General features: G+C 40.7%; 1 protein-coding gene and 1 non-coding gene across 8 annotated transcripts in view; one reads left to right on the top strand and one right to left on the bottom strand.

Annotated features, from left to right (window-relative positions):
- Positions 1-6,986: 6,986 nt before the first annotated feature.
- Positions 6,987-7,093, bottom strand: LOC131222363 (small nucleolar RNA R71). The gene has a single exon (XR_009160014.1). It is a non-coding gene; the product is annotated as a small nucleolar RNA R71 (small nucleolar RNA).
- Positions 7,094-14,665: 7,572 nt separating this feature from the next.
- The window catches only part of LOC131245066 (uncharacterized), a 39,148-nt gene continuing 27,426 nt past the window's right edge, over positions 14,666-26,387 (top strand). For 2 of the 7 annotated variants that reach the window (XR_009170765.1, XM_058244255.1), the window contains exons 1-3: positions 14,666-14,874; positions 14,992-15,091; positions 15,793-15,821. Coding sequence is in view for 5 of the 7 variants with exons in the window: in XM_058244255.1 (XP_058100238.1) it covers positions 14,712-14,874; positions 14,992-15,091; positions 15,793-15,821 (292 nt within the window). In the remaining 2 variants the exon portion in view is untranslated. Of the gene's footprint in view, positions 14,875-14,985; positions 15,092-15,792; positions 15,822-26,387 lie in introns of those variants that run through there. The other 5 variants (XM_058244294.1, XM_058244276.1, XM_058244268.1 and 2 more) reach the window with 5 other exon arrangements.

Here is a 26,387-nt window from a genome sequence, read left to right as displayed (position 1 = left end):
TGAGAAGTGGCAACAAGTTCAATACTTCTATGACGGTCTGACACCACAGAACCGTCGCATGGTTGATGCCACCAGTGGAGGGTCATTCATGACCAAAAGTGATGTCGAAGCGTGGAACTTCTTTGAAACTTTGTGCGAAAATTCCCAGCAATGGGATTATTCAAATAGAGGTGATAGAAGTCCCCAACAACAAAAGAGAGGTGGTATATATGAGATAGGAGTCATACCAGAGCTAAGTGCCAAGCTTGATAACCTGACAAAGAAAGTTGATGCTCTGGTATTGAATAATGGACCACCACAAACAGCTCAAGTCGAGGCATATGCCACATGTTCTAGTCCGTCCCATCCTATGCAGTCTTGTCCATCTGGTGCAGCATTCCCAGAACTTCTCTCTGAACAAGTTCATGCTATGAACACTTTTCAAAAATCTGGGAATGATCCTTACTCGAACACATACAACCCAGGGTGGGCTAGACATCCAAATTTCTCTTGGGCAAAAGGACCACAACAAGGAGGACCATCTGGAAATCCTCCCATGCAACCGCACCTCCAAGTTGGCAGTCAACAACCTCAACAATTTCCACAATATCAACAACTGCCTACACAATCAAGGAAACCATCTCTTGAGGATACACTCCATCTTTTCATGCAGAGTTCTCTCCAATTCCAAAAAGACACCCAACAAACCTTACTGGCCAACCAGCAAAGCTTACATGCAAATGCACAATCCATTGCCAAGCTGGAAGTACAAATGGGTCAACTAGCTGCCACATTGAGTGAGAGAGAGAAGGGCACGTTCCCTAGCCAACCTGAGGCTAATCCAAAGGGACAGTATGAGATTGGCTCTAATTCCAACCAAGGGCAATATCATGAACAGGCCAAATCGATCACTACCCTTAGGACAGGCAAGCAGATTGATAACAGAATAGAAATGCCTGGGGATGAATCAAATTCTAAAACAGAAGATCAAGATGAAGCAGAGAGCCATACCAATGCATCCAAAGTCCAAAAGCTCTCTGATTCTCCAAGAGCCACTAATATGCCACCTTATGTGCCCAAAGCACCCTTTCCTCAACGTCTGGCACCAATAAAGAAAAGAAATAACTTTGATGAAATCTTGGATGTGTTTCAAAAAGTGCAAGTCAACATCCCGTTGCTTGACGCTATCAAGCAAGTCCTTGCTTACGCTAAGTTTCTTAAAGATTTATGCACTCAAAAGCGTAAGCAGAATGTTCATAAGAAAGTCTTCCTTGCAGAGCAGCTCAGCTCCATGATTCAACATAACACCCCTCCTAAATTTAGGGATCCAGGAGCTCCCACCATTTCTTGCGGCATAGGAGATCATAAGATCGGGAAGGCATTACTTGATTTAGGGGCGAGTGTCAATTTGTTACCATATTCGGTTTATGAGCAGCTAGGACTTGGTGAGTTGAAACCGACTAAGGTAACATTACAACTAGCCGATAGATCTGTCAAGGTGCCCTGGGGTATTATTGAAGATGTGTTAATCCAGGTTGATAAATTTTATTTTCGTGGATTTCATAGTTATAGATACTCAGCCTGTCCAGAATCTTCATAGTTAGATTCCAGTCATTTTGGGTCGTCCATTTTTGGCCACATCTAATGCTGTTATCAATTGCAGGAATGGAGTTATGAAATTGTCCTTTGGTAACATGAATATTAAACTCAATGTTTTTAATGCAGGACAGCAACCCTCAGATTTGGATGACATATTTGAAGTGGACATGATCGAGAGCCTTGTGCAGGACTCCTTCCGTACATCTTTTGAAGATCCTCTTGAGACCTGCTTAGCACAATCGGGCATGGATTTTGACATTGATAGTCCCATCCATGAAGTCAATGCATTGCTCGACTCTACTCCTATATTGGAGACTGAAAAATGGAGAGCGAAAGTGGAACCTCTTCATCCCTCTGAGACTCTTCCTGACAGCACAGTTTGTAACTCTGAGAAGACAAAGGCGAGCAGGCTGCTTAATGTTCTTAGAGCATATAAGGCAGCAATTGAACGGAAGATAGTGGAAATACAGGGAGTATGCCCCACGATATGTATGGATCATGCTGTGGAAATGTCGCGTGAAATGCAAAGGAAGCGTGATCCTAACATGGAAGAAGTCGTTCGAGCAGAAGTCCTTAAATTATTTGACGACAGTGTCAGTTACCTCATTTCAAATGACACAGTTCATGAGAACTCACATCACTTGTCTGGGATTGGTTAATCAAGATGTTGAGGTAATTTCTTTGGCGGACCCTGGTTATAAAGATTATTTCATTCATGGTCTGTTCTTGTCTGGCTGAAGACGTTAAACTTAGCGCTCATGGGAGGCAACCCAGCCTTTTGCTTTATTGTATTGCTTTTTATTTCATTCATTTTCATTATTTTCTTAGTTAGTTACTTCAATGTTTGTGGGTAACATTACTGCAAACCCTCACGAGACTACAACTCGTCCACTAGGGGTAACCTAGGGGTTTAAAGGCTTGTTGCATGCGCTAAATGCAATCGAGAGCACCTGCGAAAGTGGTATAGGTAGGCTCTTCTTTTATTTTTCTTTTTGTTATTTTTGCTTATGTTGATTTCTCTCTTGTGCTAACTCGCTTTTACGTTGAAATTTTTCACAAATTTTGAGAAAGCTTCTTGATTCTCCATCCAGGTATTGTCTTTTCATCACTCCTCTTTTATTCTCGTTGTCTCATGTGCATTACTTGTTTATTTCTAATACATTGAGGACAATGTAGATTTTTGGTTGGGGGTGGGAGATTAGGGTACCTAATCAGTATTTTCTTAGTCCTGAGGAAAATTTGTGAAAATTTTAAAATTTTTTCTGAATTTCTATTGAATTCAAAGTGACTTTGAAGGATAGTTGTGATTTTAACATTATAAGATACCTGATGTTGGTAACTAATGACTCTTAGATTCAGCCATCTGCTTGATTTCACAGTCAATTTTGAATTGTTAATCCATGATTAGACGTTGTGAACATTGATTGAGTCATGATTTTACATATCACATCTCGCTTGCACATTAAGTTTTGGTTCGATAACTGAATGATTAACTTGGTAAAAAGAAGAATTAAAAGGCTAAGTCACATAATCTTCGCCATAGGTTTGCTCCCTATAGGTATAGATTTGATTCTCCATAGTTGACTTATAAAAAATGAGGCGACGAGTTTTCGCCATAGGTTTGCTCCCTATAGGTAAGAATTTGATTCCCCTCATTTGCGTTACTGCTCATAAAGAAAATCAAAGGTTGGTAAAATTAAAAATTAATCTGTGAGATAAGTGTTGGTTTCAAGCTTGGTTGTCACGAATTACCAATGATATCATGAGATTGACAATTGGATCTCTTAATGTTTGTAAGTCGAGATTACACTTTACATTCATGGAGCTCGATGTTCAGAAATGTTCTAATTAATGGATTAATATGTTGAACTCGATTATGAAGTTTACTGTGAGCTTGATTTCAGGAGAAAATTCTACTTACCATTCATGAATCTTAGAATTTTCACATCTCAGCTGTCTGTTCACAAGTTACTTGAGTTACAGGAATCATCTTTTATTTCTAAAATTATTTTTCGCATACTTTGCTCGGGACTAGCAAAATGCTGGTTGGGGGTTGTGATCAGGGTCAAATATTGCATATCAGACCCCAGTAATTACCATATTTTACGTATATGATAATGCTTAATGGAGTATTTTAATTGTATTTTTGTTATAGGATGGAGTCAGGAGCGTTAATTGAAAATTGATGTTAAAGGCATGGATTTCATGATCCAAAGTCTCCAGAGCACGGGATGGACTCCAGAGAACCAATAATGAAGATTTTACACGCCTGAGATCTGAGGAAAGCAAGCCAAAGGGGCCCGAAAAGGGTCCAGAATGCAAGATCACATGGTTCCCGCTATCCGATCAGTTCGAAACTTCATACATGAGATGAGGGCCGTAAATTAACCGTACATATTAAATTTCAGCCATTGAGGATCTCGGAAAGTGGTCCAATGGACAGATCAGCCCATTAATCTTCACTTTGGGGCCCACCTGATATTTGGAACTGCCTCAAACTTGGTTTTGGCGGTTGGAATTATATGAAGGAAAGGATGGACGGTGCAGATTTCCCACAAACATTACATTGGGCCCCACATGCGTGAGTGTGTGCGTAAAGCACACGTGCGCCGGCTGCGCACCGCACCGCTGGGACGGGTTGTGGGTCCCACCTATTGTCCAAATGGACAATCCAAACCATCCATCCGCTTCCTGGGGCAGCCACAATCCACGCCAAGGTGACGGAAATGGAAAGTATAATGAATACTAGTTTTTCAACCGTTCAATGGTAAAACGGACGGTGAGTTCAAAACTCTGTGGGCCACCACAAAAATAACTCAAAATTGAGCATTCCCAACCGTTTTTTCACTCTCCATCCAATGAACGGAGTGGATTTCTATAATACCAAGTATGTGGACCCCACCATCACAACAGCAACGGGTTTCGCGTCCGTGTAACGGACGGTCGCTGTCTGTTTTTGCGGCTGTTTGTGGACCCCACCCGTTAACCGTACGGCCGATCCGAGCCGTCCATCCCGTAGAGTGGTTCGAGAGCTTCAAAATCATGCTGATATTCTTCTCTCATGCGTGCACACGTGCGTGATACAGAGGCCACAAAAGGGCTACTTGGCGACGTTCAAAACTGATCTTTTTGTATTTTCTTCTCTGGGCCGCGCTAATGGACCTTCGAATCCACCCATTCTTGACTGAAATTTCGTTCCGAATCCAATGGACGGGGTGGATTTTCCAGAAAACACCTCTGTGGGGCCCACCGATCACGGCTGCGAAAAATTACACTTCGAGTCCTTCTACGACTCTACCACCGACCCCAGCCATCCAGCAGCTATAAAAGGGGAGTTTTGGAAAAGGCATTCGGAACCAGGGGATTCCAGATCTGAAGCAAGGGAGAGAAGAAAGAGAAGAAAGAGAAGAAAGAAAAGAGAGAGAGATTGTTTGGTTTGTCGTTTTTTTTATGAATTTTATTTAATATTTTTTTATGGATTTTATTGGTCACTAATCTCTCAGCTAGGGCTGAGATGAAGCCCCTAATTTGATTAGCTCTTGTATTGGTTGATTTACTTTGAATATTAATTAATTTGTCTCTTTCTCTAAGTGGGCTTTATGGGTTTAAATTCTATACTTCTCCATCTATGAACTTGACCAAAGTATATATATGGATGTTGTTTGGATGCTTATTATAGGTGCTTGTGTCTGAGCAAGAACCGGTTTCCTATAGAGGAAGAAACAGGGTGCTTTAATGAATGTACATTCCATGTACCCGACCAAGGATATGGGATATATCATTCATGGCATTGCTTAAAGGAATTAGACAGTCTGTATGCCCGATTAAGGACACAGATTGTGCTTTCTCTATTTAAGTGGTATCAATCTAGATCAAGGTGAATCAACAGACAAAACAAGGGTTAGGATAATTAGGGGTGGATTCGAAAGTCCTAGTGCTCTCTCTCTGATTGAATTTTCTTCCCTGTTCTTAATTAATTATTTTTCATAAAATTGTGCTTAGTAATTCATTCCATTATTTGTTGGATTAGTTAAGGAGAATCATAGATTTGAATTGTGACGACCAGTCCTCGTGGGAACGATCTCGTAATACGTACCGTATCTACATCTGATTCGTATACTTGCGAGTTTAAAAATCATTTAAATCATGTTGGTTTAAATAAAACATCAAGTTTTTGGCGCCGTTGCCGGGGACTGTTTCGTTCCAAATTGGATTTAGGATTCTCTCTTATCATAATTCATAGTCTTAGGTTTTTTGACTAACTTTAGGTTAAAATTTTTTTTTTTAACTAACCTATTTCCTGTTTTGTAGGGACCTGACATAAACTACTACTTTGGTAATCTCTTTCCAATTTTTCTATTTTTTTTTTCTAATTTCTATTTTTAGAATTAAGGTTTTTTTTAGAAAGTTTCTATTTCCAGGCTATTTTATTTATTTTTAGAAATTTCCTATTTTCTAATTCTAGATTTTGATTCTTCTTTCAAGTAACTTTCTCTTTTCTAGTTTAGGTTTTATTATTTTTTTTAAGGGGTCTTTAGGTTTTATTTATTTATTTATTTATTTTTATTTTATAGGAAGTTTCTCTCTTATTTTCTAATTTCCTAATTTTTTTATTTTATTTTATTCTTTTTTTTTTTTTTTTAGAAATTTTCCCTTTTTAGAAACTAACTTAGCTTTTATTTTCTAAGATTACAAACTTTTTTTTTTTTTTTTTTAGAAATTAACCGTTGCTTAGGATTTTTTCTAGCATTATTTTAGTAAATTTAATTTATTTTTGTTTTCTTTTTGTTTATAGGAATTAAGGAAGGAAGCTGCTAAATAACATTGTCTTCAAAAGGAGGAGCTCTTCTTCAGACATCAATCATCTCCTTTTTTGGGTTCTTTCTTCCCATTCTCATTTACATAATTTTAACTTGTTTTAGAATCTCACAGTTTATGCTAGGACGTAGATCTCTGGATTTAGAACTAGCACCGTTTGATCCTGAGATTGAAAGAACAATTCGTGAAAGATTGAGAAATAATTCTGTTGAAATGGCGAATGAGACTGAAGTTAAAGCTCTCAAAGATTATTCAGCTCCTGTCCAATTTAATGCGCCTTCATGCATAGTGTTGCCAACCACTACGGCAGCACACTTTGAACTTAAACATGGAGACATACATTTGTTGCCTTCCTTTTATGGTTTGGTCAAAGAGGACCCATATCATCATGTGAAGAATTCTTAAACATTTGCTCCACCTTTAAGTTCCAAAACTTCTCAGACGATTCGATCCGCCTACGCCTGTTTCCTTTTTCTTTGAAGGATAAGGCGAAAGCATGGTTGAATTCTCTAGAAGTTGGATCTATCACTACATGGGACCAATTGTCTAAGAAGTTCTTAAACAAGTTCTTCCCCGTTCACAAAACCAATGCCCTCCGTAGAGAAATCACTAACTTCACACAAAAAGAGGGCGAGCACTTTCATGAATGTTGGGAAAGATGGAAGGACTTGCTTCTTAAATATCCTCACCATGGTTTTGAGAAGTGGCAACAAGTTCAATACTTCTATGACGGTCTGACACCACAGAACCGTCGCATGGTTGATGCCACCAGTGGAGGGTCATTCATGACCAAAAGTGATGTCGAAGCGTGGAACTTCTTTGAAACTTTGTGCGAAAATTCCCAGCAATGGGATTATTCAAATAGAGGTGATAGAAGTCCCCAACAACAAAAGAGAGGTGGTATATATGAGATAGGAGTCATACCAGAGCTAAGTGCCAAGCTTGATAACCTGACAAAGAAAGTTGATGCTCTGGTATTGAATAATGGACCACCACAAACAGCTCAAGTCGAGGCATATGCCACATGTTCCAGTCCTGCCCATCCTATGCAGTCTTGTCCATCTGGTGCAGCATTCAGAACTTCTCTCTGAACAAGTTCATGCTATGAACACTTTTCAAAAATCTGGGAATGATCCTTACTCGAACACATACAACCCGGGGTGGGCTAGACATCCAAATTTCTCTTGGGCAAAAGGACCACAACAAGGAGGACCATCTGGAAATCCTCCCATGCAACCGCACCTCCAAGTTGGCAGTCAACAACCTCAACAATTTCCACAATATCAACAACTGCCTACACAATCAAGGAAACCATCTCTTGAGGATACACTCCATCTTTTCATGCGGAGTTCTCTCCAATTCCAAAAAGACACCCAACAAACCTTACTGGCCAGCAAAGCTTACATGCAAATGCACAATCCATTGCCAAGTTGGAAGTACAAATGGGTCAACTAGTGCCACATTGAGTGAGAGAGAGAAGGGCACGTTCCTAGCCAACCCGAGGCTAATCCAAAGGGACAAGATGAGATTGGCTCTAATTCCAACCAAGGGCAATATCATGAACAGCCAAATCGATCACTACCCTTAGATCAGGCAAGCAGATTGATATGGAATAGAGATGCCTGGGGATGAATCAAATTCTAAAACAAAAGAAAGTGAAGCACAGAGCCATACCAATGCATCCAAAGTCCAAAAGCTCTCTGATTCTCCAAGAGCCACTAATATGCCACCTTATGTGCCCAAAGCACCCTTTCCTCAACGTCTGGCACCGATAAAGAAAAGAAATAACTTTGATGAAATTTTGGATGTGTTTCAAAAAGTGCAAGTCAACATCCCGTTGCTTGACGCTATCAAGCAAGTCCTTGCTTACGCTAAGTTTCTTAAAGATTTATGCACTCAAAAGCGTAAGCAGAATGTTCATAAGAAAGTCTTCCTTGCAGAGCGCTCAGCTCCATGATTTAACATAACACCCCTCCTAAATTTAGGGATCCAGGAGCTCCCACCATTTCTTGCGGCATAGGAGATCATAAGATCGGGAAGGCATTACTTGATTTAGGGGCGAGTGTCAATTTGTTACCATATTCGGTTTATGAGCAGCTAGGACTTGGTGAGTTGAAACCGACTAAGGTAACATTACAACTAGCCGATAGATCTGTCACGGGTGCCCCGGGGTGTTATTGAAGATGTGTTAATCCAAGTTGATAAATTTTATTTTCCAGTGGATTTCATAGTTATAGATACTCGGCCTGTCCAGAATCTTCATAGTCGGATCCCAGTCATTTTGGGTCGTCCATTTTTGGCCACATCTAATGCTATTATCAATTGCAGGAATGGAGTTATGAAATTGTCCTTTGGTAACATGAATATTAAACTCAATGTTTTTAATGCAGGACAAAACCCTCCGATTTGGATGACATATTTGAAGTGGACATGATCGAGAGCCTTGTGCAGGACTCCTTCCGTACATCTTTTGAAGATCCTCTGGAGACCTGCTTAGCACAATCGGGTATGGATTTTGACATTGATAGTCCCATCCATGAAGTCAATGCATTGCTCGACTCTACTCCTATATTGGAGACTGAAAAATGGAGAGCGAAAGTGGAACCTCTTCATCCCTCTGAGACGCTTCCTGACAGCACAGCTTGTAACTCTGAGAAGACAAAGGCGAGCAGGCGCTTAATGTTCTCAGAGCATATAAGGCAGCAATTGAACGGAAGATAATGGAAATACAGGGAGTATGCCCCACGATATGTATGGATCATGCTGTGGAAATGTCGCGTGAAATGCAAAGGAAGCGTGATCCTAACATGGAAGAAGTCGTTCGAGCAGAAGTCCTTAAATTATTTGACGACAGTGTCAGTTACCTCATTTCAAATGGCACAGTTCATGAGAACTCACATCACTTGTCTGGGATTGGTTAATCAAGATGTTGAGGTAATTTCTTTGGCGGACCCTGGTTATAAAGATTATTTCATTCATGGTCCGTTCTTATCTGGCTGAAGATGTTAAACTTAGCGCTCATGGGAGGCAACCTAACCTTTTGCTTTATTGTATTGCTTTTTATTTCATTCATTTTCATTATTTTCTTAGTTAGTTACTTCAATGTTTGTGGGTAACATTACTGCAAACCCTCACGAGACTACAACTCGTCCACTAGGGGTAACCTAGGGGTTTAAAGGCTTGTTGCATGCGCTAAATGCAATCGAGAGCACCTGCGAAAGTGGTATAGGTAGGCTCTTCTTTTATTTTTCTTTTTGTTATTTTTGCTTATGTTGATTTCTCTCTTGTGCTAACTCGCTTTTACGTTGAAATTTTTCACAAATTTTGAGAAAGCTTCTTGATTCTCCATCCAGGTATTGTCTTTTCATCACTCCTCTTTTATTCTCGTTGTCTCATGTGCATTACTTGTTTATTTCTAATACATTGAGGACAATGTAGATTTTTGGTTGGGGGTGGGAGATTAGGGTACCTAATCAGTATTTTCTTAGTCCTGAGGAAAATTTGTGAAAATTTTAAAATTTTTTTCTGAATTTCTATTGAATTCAAAGTGACTTTGAAGGATAGTTGTGATTTTAACATTATAAGATACCTGATGTTGGTAACTAATGACTCTTAGATTCAGCCATCTGCTTGATTTCACAGTCAATTTTGAATTGTTAATCCATGATTAGACGTTGTGAACATTGATTGAGTCATGATTTTACATATCACATCTCGCTTGCACATTAAGTTTTGGTTCGATAACTGAATGATTAACTTGGTAAAAAGAAGAATTAAAAGGCTAAGTCACATAATCTTCACCATAGGTTTGCTCCCTATAGGTATAGATTTGATTCTCCATAGTTGACTTATAAAAAATGAGGCGACGAGTTTTCGCCATAGGTTTGCTCCCTATAGGTAAGAATTTGATTCCCCTCATTTGCGTTACTGCTCATAAAGAAAATCAAAGGTTGGTAAAATTAAAAATTAATCTGTGAGATAAGTGTTGGTTTCAAGCTTGGTTGTCACGAATTACCAATGATATCATGAGATTGACAATTGGATCTCTTAATGTTTGTAAGTCGAGATTACACTTTACATTCATGGAGCTCGATGTTCAGAAATGTTCTAATTAATGGATTAATATATTGAACTTGATTATGAAGTTTACTGTGAGCTTGATTTCAGGAGAAAATTCTACTTACCATTCATGAATCTTAGAATTTTCACATCTCAGCTGTCTGTTCACAAGTTACTTGAGTTACAGGAATCATCTTTTATTTCTAAAAAATTATTTTTCGCATACTTTGCTCGGGACTAGCAAAATGCTGGTTGGGGGTTGTGATCAGGGTCAAATATTGCATATCAGACCCCAGTAATTACCATATTTTACGTATATGATAATGCTTAATGGAGTATTTTAATTGTATTTTTGTTATAGGATGGAGTCAGGAGCGTTAATTGAAAATTGATGTTAAAGGCATGGATTTCATGATCCAAAGTCTCCAGAGCACGGGATGGACTCCAGAGAACCAATAATGAAGATTTTACACGCCTGGGATCTGAGGAAAGCAAGCCAAAGGGGCCCGAAAAGGGTCCAGAATGCAAGATCACATGGTTCCCGCTATCCGATCAGTTCGAAACTTCATACATGAGATGAGGGCCGTAAATTAACCGTACATATTAAATTTCAGCCATTGAGGATCTCGGAAAGTGGTCCAATGGACAGATCAGCCCATTAATCTTCACTTTGGGGCCCACCTGATATTTGGAACTGCCTCAAACTTGGTTTTGGCGGTTGGAATTATATGAAGGAAAGGATGGACGGTGCAGATTTCCCACAAACATTACATTGGGCCCCACATGCGTGAGTGTGTGCGTAAAGCACACGTGCGCCGGCTGCGCACCGCACCGCTGGGACGGTCAGCGAAAGCGCTGACCCGTCTCTCTCTCTCGCTCGCCGTTCCAGCGTCCGCAAACACGACCTGCGGTCGTCGGTTGTGGGTCCCACCTATTGTCCAAATGGACAATCCAAACCATCCATCCGCTTCCTGGGGGCAGCCACAATCCACGCCAAGGTGACGGAAATGGAAAGTATAATGAATACTAGTTTTTCAACCGTTCAATGGTAAAACGGACGGTGAGTTCAAAACTCTGTGGGCCACCACAAAAATAACTCAAAATTGAGCATTCCCAACCGTTTTTTCACTCTCCATCCAATGAACGGAGTGGATTTCTATAATACCAAGTATGTGGACCCCACCATCACAACAGCAACGGGTTTCGCGTCCGTGTAACAGACGGTCGCTGTCTGTTTTTGCGGCTGTTTGTGGACCCCACCCGTTAACCGTACGGCCGATCCGAGCCGTCCATCCCGTAGAGTGGTTCGAGAGCTTCAAAATCATGCTGATATTCTTCTCTCATGCGTGCACACGTGCGTGATACAGAGGCCACAAAAGGGCTACTCGGCGACGTTCAAAACTGATCTTTTTGTATTTTCTTCTCTGGGCCGTGTCAATGGACACTCAAAATCACCCATTCCTGACTGAAATTTCATCCTGAATCCAATGGACGGGGTGGATTTTTCAGAAAATACCTCTGTGGGGCCCACCGATCACGGCTGCGAAAAATTACACTTCGAGTCCTTCTACGACTCTGCCACCGACCCCAGCCATCCAGCAACTATAAAAGGGGAGTTTTGGACGTGGGAAAGGCATTCAGAACCAGGGGATTCCAGATCTGAAGCAAGGGAGAGAAGAAAGAGAAGAAAGAGAAGAAAGAAAAGAGAGAGAGATTGTTTGGTTTGTCGTTTTTTTTATGAATTTTATTTAATATTTTTTTATGGATTTTATGGGTCACTAATCTCTCAGCTAGGGCTGAGATGAAGCCCCTAATTTGATTAGCTCTTGTATTGGTTGATTTACTTTGAATATTAATTAATTTGTCTCTTTCTCTAAGTGGGCTTTATGGGTTTAAATTCTATACTTCTCCATCTATGAACTTGACCAAAGTATATATATGGATGTTGTTTGGATGCTTATTATAGGTGCTTGTGTCTGAGCAAGAACCGGTTTCCTATAGAGGAAGAAACAGGGTGCTTTAATGAATGTACATTCCATGTACCCGACCAAGGATATGGGATATGTCATTCATGGCATTGCTTAAAGGAATTAGACAGTCTGTATGCCCGATTAAGGACACAGATTGTGCTTTCTCTATTTAAGTGGTATCAATCTAGATCAAGGTGAATCAACAGACAAAACAAGGGTTAGGATAATTAGGGGTGGATTCGAAAGTCCTAGTGCTCTCTCTCTGATTGAATTTTCTTCCCTGTTCTTAATTAATTATTTTTCATAAAATTGTGCTTAGTAATTCATTCCATTATTTGTTGGATTAGTTAAGGAGAATCATAGATTTGAATTGTGACGACCAGTCCTCGTGGGAACGATCTCGTAATACGTACCGTATCTACATCTGATTCGTATACTTGCGAGTTTAAAAATCATTTAAATCATGTTGGTTTAAATAAAACATCAACATCCACACCACTCATTTGATTTGTAAGATGTTATTAAGATGTGGGCCAAAATAAGATTGATCCAAAACTTAGATGGGTCATTATGAGATTTTCAAATGGATAATTTGATGGATATGATGCAAATTTCGATGGACGATAGATCTTGTAAGTTAGGTTCCAAGATTGATCGTGTACGACTCAATTGAGCTAACATGGCATTGTATCAAATTTCATTGCGATCGAGTGCCTAGAAGTAGGTTTTTGAGGTTCGATGTCGGCACATACATTGTAGAAAGACATGGGTGATCAATGGTGTATTTCCAACCATTAGAGTTGGATTTTGATGATATATACTATTTATCTATATATTAGGATCATGATCTAATGTTCGGATTCATTGATGATCGAGATTAAAGGCTTAGATCGAGTTTAGGGTCAATTTCATGATAATGTGATGGTCCATTTTAAAAATCAATGGGTAGATAGCTTTAACTATTTATAAGGCGTCTTCTCGACAATTGGATCAATGCATGATTGAGTATATGGACTAGTCTCGAGGTTGATTGTATGAATGACCTAAATCAATGATTAAGTTGAAAGATTGTACATGTTGGTTTATGACAAAAATTGAGGCATTGTTTATATTTATAATTGGATAAATTTAAAGTGTCTATGTGTGATACCACGAGTCTCAATGAGCTGATTTAGATCACGAGTTGAACGATTGTTAGTAATGCAAACTTACGTTGAGAAATCAATAGTCAATCAGAGGCATATTGATCTCAAATTTTATGGGTATGCTATGGGTTGTCATACCTCAAGATTAGACAATTAAGATGGACAAATTGTAAATTATTGAGCAATGGTGAAAAGTGTAGGTTATGTGTGTTCCCAAACACATATATACTAAATTAAAATTTTATGGTAATACTCGAGAACCTTCAATAGAGTATTGAAAAATTTAAAGTGTTACACCCGCATTACCTTAATTGCATATGTTAACCAAATACTGGCCTTGCTAACACACAAGACTTCATGTTTGATTGAATTATACAAAAAATATAACTACTACAACATACGTAATACATGCACGTACTTATATGTGTTAACACATAATGTATCTAGTGTTATCATCCCTTGCAAACCTAGAACCAACATCTTCGGTGGACTCTTTCTTCTTTTTCCTCCTGTTTGTATGTGTTGGTATGCAATGAAACATATTCTACATAATTTGATTCTTGAAAATTTTAAAAATAATATGATGTTTGTGAGAAATCCACCCCATTCATCCGTTCTACCAGCACAATTTAGGACATGCAACAAAAAAAGGAGGTGAATCAAAATCTAAAGTAGACCACACCAGAGGAAACAGTAAAGATTGGATCCACCTTATTTTTTATTGCATGTCTTAAAATGAGCCTGTAAAACGGATGAACAGGGTAGATTCCTCGCAAACATCTGTTGGCCCCTCCTAGAATCCCAGTGCAGGAAGGCTTTAGTAGGAAATCCGCGTCCCCCCAAGTTGCACCGGTAGCTGTTATTCCATTCCCTTCCTTGTGGGGTGGCCACCTGAGTTGGGATATAGCTTATTTTTTCCCCACGGCCTGGAATCGAAGATAGAAGTTGATGGAGACTGGGATTTTCCGCATTCAACGTGGTGGGCGCCCAGTCCCTAGGTGGATGTCCTTCGCGCATACGTCTGCTATGATTACAATTCCTCGCGCGAATCGCTTCCTAGTATCTGTTCGACTAAATGCGAAAATAGGAATAACGACTAATTCCCTCCCTCCTGGCCTCATCCCCATCCCCTCGTAAAAGAATGCCACGCTTTGCCTCGCAAATTACAAAAATACCCTCCCAACTCCTCCTAAAAAATCTCAAACCCTTTCCACGCCCCATCTCTCGTCTCTCTACCAAATCCTCATCACTCGGCTTAGCCACGTCAGCACTCACCATGAAGGTTGCGGTCATAGGAAGTGGAAGTAAGTAGCAGTAGGACCAAGTGGCGGGTGCATGCTACGCACCCCCGCGCACTTTAGCTCTTTTTCTGCTATTTTCCATATATTAAAAAATTTCTTGTCTGAAATGATGTGTGTCAGTTTCCGGCGCCGTTTGTGCGGCGTCTTTGGCCGGAAAAGGTGTGTCGGTGACGGTATTCGAATCAGGAAGAGGGCCCGGCGGAAGAACATCACAGCGAAGGTATTTTTATTTTTATTTTTTTAGATTATCATCATCAGATTGACGACTCGTCCGAGTCGACTCGGACTCGGTCGAGTACGATGCGGTTCGAGATTGCGAGTCAGTATTGGAAAGATGGGTGACTCGGTCCAACTCATCCGAGTCCACCTTGACTCGGCCAAGTCGCAACTCGAGTCAGGACCGAGCGAGTCGGATCGAGTCTTACCGAAATCATGCATAAATGGGGAGATCCCGCACACCTGGGCCCACTTTTTTAAGTCTATGATGATCCGAGTCGTTCATTTGTCGAGGACAGCCGTGAGTGGCTCATAGGAAAAAGTTTCTGGTGATTGGAGCATCCTAACCATTTTAGGAAATGGTGTAAGACCGTAGTGATTTTTGGGGTATGAATCATTTATGGAGGTTTATGATGAATGAACGGTTATGATCATCACATATCCATGCCATGTGTGCAATGTAAATTTGGGACGGTGGATTTTTATTTTTATTTTCCTGAAAATGCCGAATTTAAATAGGTTTTTATGTTTTTGTGAGGGGTAGAATTTTTATTTATTTATTTTTTTGAAATTGTTGGATATTTTGGCAGATGGGTTGGGTTGAATTTTTGGAGTTTGTGAATTTTTTATATGATTTTTCTTTTTCTTTTTAGGATTTGTGATTTTTAAGCAATTTTCTTTTTACGTGAGGTGGATGTTCAACAGATGGGCTTGGGTTGGATTTCCTTATAAAGGTGATACTTCTTTTTAAATTGTTGATTTACATTCTATTTGGGTGGTTATTTTTTCTTGATTTATTTAAAGCTGGGTTTTAGTATTTTGGCCTTTTATTTTATTTTAAATCTTGATAACATCAATCTAGCTTGAGGGTTTGAAAAAAAAAATAGAGAGAAGTTGAAGAAAATGATAGAGATTGTCCTTATTTAGGCAATGCATTAACTCCTCTCTTTGCAAAGCATTCATTATTTCTTACATTTCAAAGAAAAAAAAAAAATGCTTGTTTGACGTTGGGGTGTGACTATTTGTAGATGTGGATGAGATGAACCCCATCCTTTAGGTGTGTCACCATGTGTTTGGACCGGGGCCAAAAAATCAGGCTGATTCAGAACTCAGGTGGGCTACACCATGGGGAGGAGTTGAGATAGGAAGTTCCACCACTAAATTTGTCTAATTTGTGTGTGGGGTCCATTGTGGTGTGGATATGCAATCCAATCCACTCATCTGATGTGCCACACCAGGATGAATGGATTGCAAAAAATCAAGACATTCAAGACTCATATGGGCCACATAACATGAATTTAGAGTTTTTAAGCATGATTTTATATTGCTCCTATGCTATGGTTTACATAAGTCTTAGATTAGGCTGATTTTTTTCATCCATGGTGAAAATGTGATGGTGAACTTAATGGACGGTGTGGATTTGATGCACATTCTTCCACATGGTGCTTATTAGTTGTAGGCACCCTCGAATGACTATGTAGTCAGGCTAACAGTCCTTTCCAAAGGAAAACGCTTGTGTGCTTGGCGCTAGGTTCTGACTAGGGTTACTTTCTCTAAAGTTGGGGAAACTACTTAATGTGCATGGAATCCACACCCTCCATCAGGTACACAATACACCACCCTTTGGCATTGATCTAAAAATCAAGTTGATTCAACACTCAGATGGGTGACCCTATGAAAACTCTAAATTTACGTGGTATGGTACTTTTTTTTATCATGAGGCACATTGGATGAATGGATTGGATGGCATATAAACACCAAGGTCGGCCCTTCACAAAACTAATGGTGGGCTTTCCATCCCAATTGTTTCCCATTTTGTGGCCTACCTGAGTTTTGGTTTATCATGAATTTTGGGTTCAATGGTTAACATGAGGCCGCGCATCTGATGCACGGGGCGGATGTCATTAGAGTTCCACACATGCTTCTCTTGGTTTGCACACATAACCCCAATATGTACCTAGCACGTGGTACGCTAGAGTGGTTCCTCTTGACATCCTCGTAGAATAGGTTTTTTCGACAAGTGTTGTTGTTGGTATCGTGTGCCTTGGAAAGCCAATACTTATTGTTATGATTATGTACATAGATGATTGCAACTTGCAAGTGTTTGGTCTTACCATGGATGCCATAATTAAATGTGTGGGAAACCTTAACTATCTGTAATTTTATGGGTTAAAGGGAAGGTTTCTTCCGATTGTCCTAGGGGAAGGTGAGTTTGGAGTGAACGATAACTGGCCAAGGGAGAGTTGTGTTTCACGGATCTTAGTACCATAAATTTCATGATAATAGTAGTGGGATTAGTTAATCCATTAAAGGTTAATTGATCATCTTATGTGAGGGAACCAACGGCGTGTCGGAATAGAAGGTCTCCACCATTGGGATAACCATGCCATGGCCCTACCCCACATAGGTTTCTAAGTGTTCGCAGAATGTATGTTTTTGTGTTTAGGCCTAGTTGAGGACTTGCATTGGAGGATTTTATCAAGTCTCTAGTCAGGGAGACCGATCTTGCTCGGATTGGATTGACTTAATCATGCACTAGCTTTAACTAGATCTTAGACCTAAGGACATAGGGAGTACGAGGTCCTGGTGTTGTGCGCTTTCATTCATTCTTGTTGGGTTACATTAGTGGCTAACATACGAAAGTGGTTGGGTACATGCATCAAGAATGTGGTCGCAGTCCATATGTTCCAACTTCTAACAAGGGATCCACTAATTACCTCAAGGAACTTATTTGTAGGTTCGATTTGAGTCATCGAACTGTTTTCCAAGTGATTTTGTAGTTTGGTCCAATACTTGAAAGGTTTGAAGTGTTTAATCAAAAGTTTTTAATCATTAAAAATGATTTTATCATGCTCGGTGGATATCCAGTGCTTGAGATCTTATGGTCCACCTTTTAGGCCGGCATGGGATTTTGATCAAGAGTGGATGTCACTGGACAATGGATGGATTGGGTCAATTTGTGTGCATGGATAAGGTAGGTATACAAACTTTTTGATGGCGTAGGGCATGTACCAAAGTTTGTACGGGTGAGGTCCTCCATTACTAGTATTTCCTAGTAAACCTGGAAACCTTGACTCCTTATAAATAGATGCCAAGGGGAATAGGGCAAGAGAGAGCCTTGGACGTCCCTAGGGTTGTACATGAACCGAGTTAGCTCGCTTGACTTGACTTGAAAAAGGTTGATTTGACTTGGTTCGAAACTGAGTTCGAGCCGAGTCGAGCTGATTTTTTGAGCTAAAAAAAAATTTGAACCGAGTTTGAGCTTGCCTGAGCTTGACTCGACTCGGATTGAACCCAAGTCGAATCGAACTTGGATCGAACTAGTTCGGTGACTCGGTTACTTTGATATTGATGTTGCTCACCAAGTGTTTGATGAAATGACTCAACCAAGTGTGGTTGGTGGCAAGGAATGTATGTATATGAAACAAATACTCTTTTTTTCTTGATTTTTATGTTGCTTACAAGGTGTTTGATGAAATACCTGTAAAACCACAGCTACTGTTTTACATACAGTGAGATTTTGAAGGTGCAGTCCATGTGTTTGTGAAAATGTTGCACAGGTGAACTCGACTTGAACTGGCCCTAGCTGTTGACCGAATCGAGCCGAGCTGGCCAGTCAGGCTCAAGGATCGAGTTAAGCTGAGTTCGAGCTAGGGTTAGCAAGTGGCCGAGCTCGACTCGGTTTGACTTGTGTACAACTCTAGACGTCCCCATCCCCTTAGGAACATTTGGTGCATGAGAGAGAATAGCAAATGAAGCAAAGAGGAGAGAAGAAGAAGAGAGAATCATCTCTACTTCCCTCCATCACATGTCCACATGTGTTGGGCTCATCATGTGGGTGGTTTTCAAGAGCTCACACCTAGCCCTACCTTGGGCGTGCTAGCAGCTCTCTGCTCTACTTTTTTTTTGGGGATAGATTGGGGAGAGACTTGTTACGTTGGAAGATCGACATTAGCCTATCGTGGCGATTGCACAGCACAAATATGAAGGAAGATCCTAACCATCGGTTGTGTTTATTTTAGAACTTGATAGTATCTTAATGGTGATCTAGGGTTTCTAAAATTTGGAATTTTCAAAGTTTTAGACTCCATGTCTTTTGACAAATCACCAATAGCTACGCATGGAGCCCATAGTTCTGGTGCATGGCATCTAACTTGTTCAACAAGATCACCCCACCGTGAATGTTATACGCCCAAAAATCAGGCTGATCCAAATGTCGTATGGGCGATCAATTGAATTTGTAGGTTTTTGGAAGGTTGTCCACTATTTTCTATGACGTGGCCTGCCTAATTATTATCTAGACCTGATTTTTGGGGGCACCCCATCATCTAGATGGGGATCACATAATGCACGGGTTGGATGGCATATACACAACAAGGTGGTCCCCCAAAAAAATAAAAATAAAAATGGATAACCATAAAAAACTTCCAATTTCATATGGCGGTCCATATGGTGGTTGTATTAGCCTAAATTTCAAGCATCCAACTTTAATGGTGGTGCGAACCTATGGACAAGGAGGATGTCATACACACATCTAGATGGGCCCCGCGCATAGCACTCGTACAATATGCTTATTCTACAAGGACTTGTAGAGGAAATGACTTTGGATTGGGATCTTCTCCAACATTTGTTTACACAATTGGTAAGACAACTATATTCTGTGGGCCTCATCATGTTCTGTGTATGACATCCATGATGTCCATCAAGGTCATCCCACCATGAAAGTTGGATGCCTTAAAATCCAGGCCAATCCACCCACCACATGAATTTGGAGGGTTTTTATTTTTTATTTTTTATGATCGTCCATTGTGTTTTGTGGTGGGCCCTACCATGTTGTGATATGCCATCCAACTTGTGCATTACGTGATCCCCCACCATGATGATGGGGTGGCTAAAAAGTAGGCCTATAAAATGATTAGGTGGGCCACATTGGAAAACAATGAATAATGTTGATGCAGAAATCTGGTTGATCTTGCCTCACCTCCTGCGAGCCACTGAGTACCTGTAATTAATTGAGATACAAGAGAATGCACTGGGGGCGCCGGTTAGGGCTAGGGAACCGCCGATGCCTAATTTAGGATAGGCCTGCAGAATGAGTAGAAGAATTGAGATATTTGTTATGTGTCTTTACCCATGGCAACGGATGTATTTATAGTATTTGTAGGTGATCTGTGTATCTGAGTTGATTTGAGGGGCCCGTATTGGAGTCGGACTCTAACTCCAAGAATATCCTCGATCTGCATGATCCTCGACAAAGATCTAGGAAGGTAATCTTATTTTTAGATATTGTAAGTGTATTTCTATTCCGAGCTGGTGGTCGATATCCGAGGTCGAGGTTGGTACTTGAGGCCAAGGTTGGTATCCGAGGTCGAGGTTGGTGCCCGAGGCCGAGGTCGGTATTAAAGTCCAAGGTTGGTGCTCGAAGCTGAGGTCGGTTTCCGAGGTCGAGGTTATCTCTTGATGTCGGTGAACAAGACCGACCTCCAAAGTCATTGGTCGGCACAAAAGGTCGGAGTGATTTTTCGGCCCTCAAGTAATCCATAGTCATCAAGTCTGGCTGCTCGGCTCATCTGTCTCATACATTTGTTTTAGCTTCATTTTACCCATAACAATAGCTCTCTACTTCCGAGCTTCATACTTTATGAGCTCGAGAAGTAACTTTTGAACTAATGTATGAGATGTATGAGAAGGTCAACTCGTTCCATGTGTATTCCTCGATTTTGTTGCCTTTATGTGTGGTAGTCGTGCACGGTAGAATCAATAGGTCCATTGTCAAATAGTAGATGTTGTAGTAGGTTGAGCAGTAAAGACTTTCTGTTAGAAATAAAAGAATCTTGTACACAACAGAGGATAGAGGAAAAAGATAATGAGACGATCAGATCTATCAAGTTCAAGGCTTGACTTGAATAGTCAATATCTCAAGACATATTTGCTGCCCTTTTTCTAGTAGTTTCAGCAAGTGCAAACGTATGAAATCTGCAAATTGTCTTCAGGATACAATAAACTCTCAATTCAAATTTCAACACGAAAATTTGCACATTTAAGTGTTGAACAAATCTCTGGATTTGACGTCGATATGCCTTTACGACATTGAGAAAAAACTTAGCAAGAGGTCAGATCGAGAGTACTTACATAGAAGATGATATTATCTTAAGAATGAAGAGTATATCTTCTGGATTATAATATCCAGGATTTATAGTAATTGAAGGGTCATGGAGTTCTTCCTGAAGAGATGCTAATGTGCCTCTTTAAGAAATCCATGCCCATTCACAACAAACAATTGTCTTTCATGAATGGACATGACTATTTGTACTATGATAGTTATTTCTGTACCCTTTCAGATAGAAACAATTATCCAATAGTATAAAACTGTAGCCACATGTTCTAATCATCTTAAGGTTAAAATACTTCATGATAGATCCTAGTTCAATTCAAATTGCATTGTGGCTCAAAAAGATTTGAACCAGTTCAAAAAAGACTAAGGCGAAGTGTTAAGTGCTCCTAATAAAACGCCAAAAAGCACCCAAACAGCCCCACAACCCACACCGCGCGAGCGCGGACGGTGCGAGGAGGAGATTTGAACCCTGGTTGCAGAAGCAAAAACCCCTTCTCTTACTATCTGATTACACACTCTGTTTATAGAAAGTTTTAATTATCAATATATTTATTTACTTATTAAAATAAACTCTTATTTTTGAAATTTATTTATTTATTTGTTTTTTTGAAAAACACTACACTTTCTTCCCTTAAATTGAGGGAAGTCCTTTTGGTCGATCGTACAACTCAGATAGTCGGGAGTTGAAAGAAATTCTCCCCCCTGACCTGGGAAAGTTCTTTCATAGTAGAATTCACAGTGCATAACTTTCTTCCCTTGCACTAAGGGAAGCCCTCGTATTTGATCGCATATGCTAGATAGTTGAATTTTAAAAGAAATTCTCCTCCTTGACCTGGGGAGGTTCTTTCATTGTAAAACTTAGTGGATGACTTTCTTCCCTTTCATTGCGGGAAGTCCTCGTAGTCAGTCATGTAGTACAGATAGTTGAGAAATCATTAAAAGAAATTATCTTCTCTAGTTCTCTTGACCTGGGGAAGTTCTTTTATTGTCGAATGCATGAGCATAGTAGATAGTAAAATAACAGTAGTGTCCCGAGCACATTTTTCCCTTTGAGAAGGGAGGTCGCCCTTATCGAGTAGGTCGGGGTTGGCCAACGAGCCTTATTACCGAGCTTGGTTGATTGGTTCAACTTGGTCGTCAGGTTTCTTTGCTCAACCCAGCTTCCTCAAGTACCTGATCCGGCTTGGTGTTCAAGGGAGTGTACCGATGGAAGCAACTTTCCGGATGTCGGTTGGTACGCTGGTCTCGGTTGGTCGTCCTCTTTCTTTCTTTTGGCGTTAGTGGCAGAGGGCTCTCCTTCTTCCTTTCGCTTCCTATCCTTAGCTGAGTTGTTTTCTCCTTGAGTTACTTTTCGTAAACTAAACAATTCCTCGGCATTGGAATATTTTTGAGCTCGGTTAAGTAGGTCGATAAGGATATTTGGGGGGTTCTTACCCACAGAGAAGAGGAATTTTCCTTGTTCAAGGCTGGCTACCATGGCGGCCAAAGCTATCTAGTCGGAATAATCGTCGACCTGGACGACTTCAGCGTTGAAATGGATGATGTAGTCTTTTAGCAGCTCGTCCTCCCTCTTAGTGATTGTAAGGTGGGTTGATGGCTATCTCGTCTTTCCCACCGATGAACTGAGTGATGAAAGCCTTGTTGAGTTGAGTGAAAGAACTGATGGATTTCAGCTTCAAGTGTCTGTACCATTTCTGCGCCGTCCCTAATAAGGTTAGGGAGAATGCTCGGCACATCACGGGGCCCGACGAGCCATGAAGCTCCATTTAGGCTCTGAAGGACTCGATGTGCTTGACTAGGTCTCCAGATCTAGAGTAGGGAGTGATCTGGGGCAATCGGAACTTGGACGGGAGCTGAGCCCCCAATGATGTCGTCGGTGAAGGGTGGTTCGGCTTCCTCAAGCATGAACTCCATGTAGGATGAACCCCGGGCTCGACATGCCTGTTAAATGTCGCCGAGCTGTCCTCAAATTTCTTTGAGCTCGGCTTCCCACTTGACTTCACTTTCTGTTGTGGCCTTGGGAGCCTTTCTGCGTCTCTTTTTCTCCAGGGTGTTTCATAAATCGGACTAGGTGAGCTCAGTTGTTTCCATGGTTTGCGGGGGGATGCACTTGCTTCATGCTAGTCAATCCCTCACCACATACGAGTCGTGAGGTAGTTGTAGAGGTCGATATTGGGCAAAAGCTGCTCCCGATGTCGCACCCTGGTCGAGGAGGGCCTGTTGTCGTTTTAATATGCGCATTATTCGATTCACGTTTCCGGTCAGGGCCTTGACTTAATTCTTTAGGGAGATGAGTCAATCAGCTTTATTGCGGGGCCTACCCGAGGCCACCGCTGAAATGGGGTTGGTATGATGTTTCGAAGGTGATTCTTCAGGTTGCTTGTCTGGTGCGGGGATTGGCTATTTTGGATATTGCTTGATCTCACGCGAGTTATGAGTTTGCAGAGGTTGAGATCGCTCGGTAGGTGCGCCTGCCTCTGGTCCGTGGTAGGGAGGCGGGTTCTGCCTTTCCAGTATTTGGATTAATCGGTTCATATTGCTGGTTAAGGCTTCGACCTGATTCTCTTGAGAGACCAGCCGGCCACCTCGATTTCGGGATCGATGAACAGGTGCTGGAAGAGCAGAGTCAGCATCGTGTTGTGAAGGTGGACCTTGGAGATCTGCAGACTGCTCGACTGTCATGTAAACGACTGGTGTGGGAGTTGTCGTGGCGATGGCTGCCAAGGTCTTCTTTCTTCCTTTCGCCATTACGGAACCTTGGTGAGATGGAAACGGTTTTGATGTCGTTTCCGCAGATGGAGCCAAACTGTTGATGCAAAAATCTGGTTGATCTTGCCTCACTTCTTGCAAGCCACTGAGTACCTGTCATTAATTGAGATACAAGAGAATGCACTGGGGGTGCTGGTTAAGGCTGAGGACCCTCCAATGCCTAATTCAGGGTAGGTTTGCAGAAGGAGTGGAGGAATTGAGATATTTGTTGCGTGCCTTTACCCATGGCAGTAGATATATTTATAGGCTTTCTAGGTGATCTACGTATTTGAGTTGATTTGAGGGGCCCGTATGGGAGTCGGACTCTAACTCCAAGAATATCCTTGATTGACATGATCCTCGGCGAAGATCTCGGAGGGTAATCTTATCTTTATATATTGTAAGGGTATTTCTATTCCGAGCTGGTGGTCGATATCCGAGGTCGAGGTTGGTACCTGAGGCCGAGGTCAGTATTTGAGGTTGAGGTTGGTGCCCGAGGTCGAGGTCGGTATCCGAGGCCGAGGTTGGTGCCCGAAGCCGAGGTCGGTATTTGAGACTGAGGTTATCTCTTGAGGTCGGCGAACAAGACCAACCTCCAAAGTCATTGGTAGGCACAAAAGGTTGGGGTGATTTTTTGGCCCTCAAGCAATCCATAGCCATCGAGTCTGGCTGCTTAGCTCATTTGTCCCATACATTTGTTTTAGCCTCATTTTACCCATAACAAATAACCCTCCAAAAACATCCAAATTCAAGTGGTTGTCCGCATGATGGTTGGAGGGAGAGAGCGCGAGAGAGATTAAATATCCCACTTTCTTAAGTTGATTTTTTAGCAACCAATAGATATAATCCTATGGTTTTGATGCTCTGTGCATTGTAAGCTTAGAACACACTTAGTCCACTAGATCATTTCTCTTCATGTATCTCACACCTCTTTTAAAGATAATCAATCCAACATAACAAGTAACCCCCTAACTCAATTCCCATTCTATTTAAAATTCGAATTCAAACTAGCTCACTAATCTCTTTTATTGAAATTCACATTCAAACTAGCTATCCCAACATAAAAGGAAACCCATTATCCTTCTTACTCTAATTGGTAAATGATGCAGGGACATGTGATGGCCTAACCTTAGATGCATGTATAATCAAGATGATGAGATTCAAGTAAATAAATTAATCAACCAACTGTTTTAATCAAAGGGATTAGGCAGATCTCAACGTAGAAAAGAGATCATTCCATCAGGATCATGCCCTTTAGTATAAAATCACATAAAGAGTAAAAGGGGAGGACCTAGGGATATGAGGATATCAAGATTTAGCATAAGTCAGTTCACTGTCAAGTTCGGATCTGATTCTACCAATTAGCCATCCCTCTTTTCCATTTAACTCAAAAGGGAATGTCTAAAAGGACGAAAGGGATGAAGAAGGGAGGGTTCGAGATGAAGAAACTACGGGTCCTTTGTCATCAAAAGAAAGGAAGACAGATTTCTCACATTTTCCTACACCTTGAAGATCTGGGAAGTAGGAAGCCTAAAGTCATGGTGGAATCCTCAACACCTAAGGGCCAATTCTGAAACCCTAATCTCTTGATAAAAGAGGAAGAAAAGATACGAATTTCTGTTCATTCAATAATAATTAAAATATGGTTTATCATAATGTATATATATAAGCCATGAAAAAAGTAAAAGTGCACTTAAGCTCCTGAAAGCAAGAAAAATAACAAAAAGACGAAAAAATAACGAAAAATGCAATAAAGCCCCTGAAACAAGGAAAAAGAACAAAAAATGTATAAACTAAAACACTCGTGCGACAGGGTGTGAAATCCGACCCATGGGCCTGTGGTTAGGGTGCGGTCATGCCGCTCCTGTAGATGTAGTGCGTCAGAAAATGGGTCTGATGGACCCAGCGTCCATCCGCATTAACTCATCTGCTCCGGTACTCTGTTGGTGACGCCTCCTCTTCTGGTACACTCTAAAGGGTGCACCACTGATGTCCACATCAGTAAATCTGAGATAACAATTTGTAACCAAATCACCTAAGCATTATAAAATCCCAACAGATCTGGTTTTGTAGTTTTCAGATTTTTTTTCTTTAAAAGAATAAATGGGAATTTTAACAGAGTATTTATAGGATAAGCAACCAAGCTTTTCATGGAACACTTAGGTTTTCAATTGTGATGATTGGTTCCCATGATTCGGTAATCAGAAACATTTTTTTGCAGCGGGAAGCAATAGACAGGTAGTCTAGTTTACCAGCCTCACTCATAATTGGGAACCTTTTCATGGTCCTCAGTTCACGTATCCTATAATTCCTCATTTGTACAAGTTTTACCAATGACATTTTAACCAATCTTAAATTTCCATTGTTCATTGGTCTTTATCTTTTATTTTTTATTTTTTATTTTTTATTTTATTTTTTTTTTTTTAAAATCATGAAT

The sequence above is a fragment of the Magnolia sinica genome, chromosome 1 (assembly GCF_029962835.1).
Source record: "Magnolia sinica isolate HGM2019 chromosome 1, MsV1, whole genome shotgun sequence".
In the NCBI taxonomy this organism is placed as follows: Eukaryota; Viridiplantae; Streptophyta; class Magnoliopsida; order Magnoliales; family Magnoliaceae; genus Magnolia; species Magnolia sinica.
The sequence above is the reverse complement of the archived record's forward strand: the minus strand, read 5'-3'. Positions and strand labels throughout refer to the sequence as shown.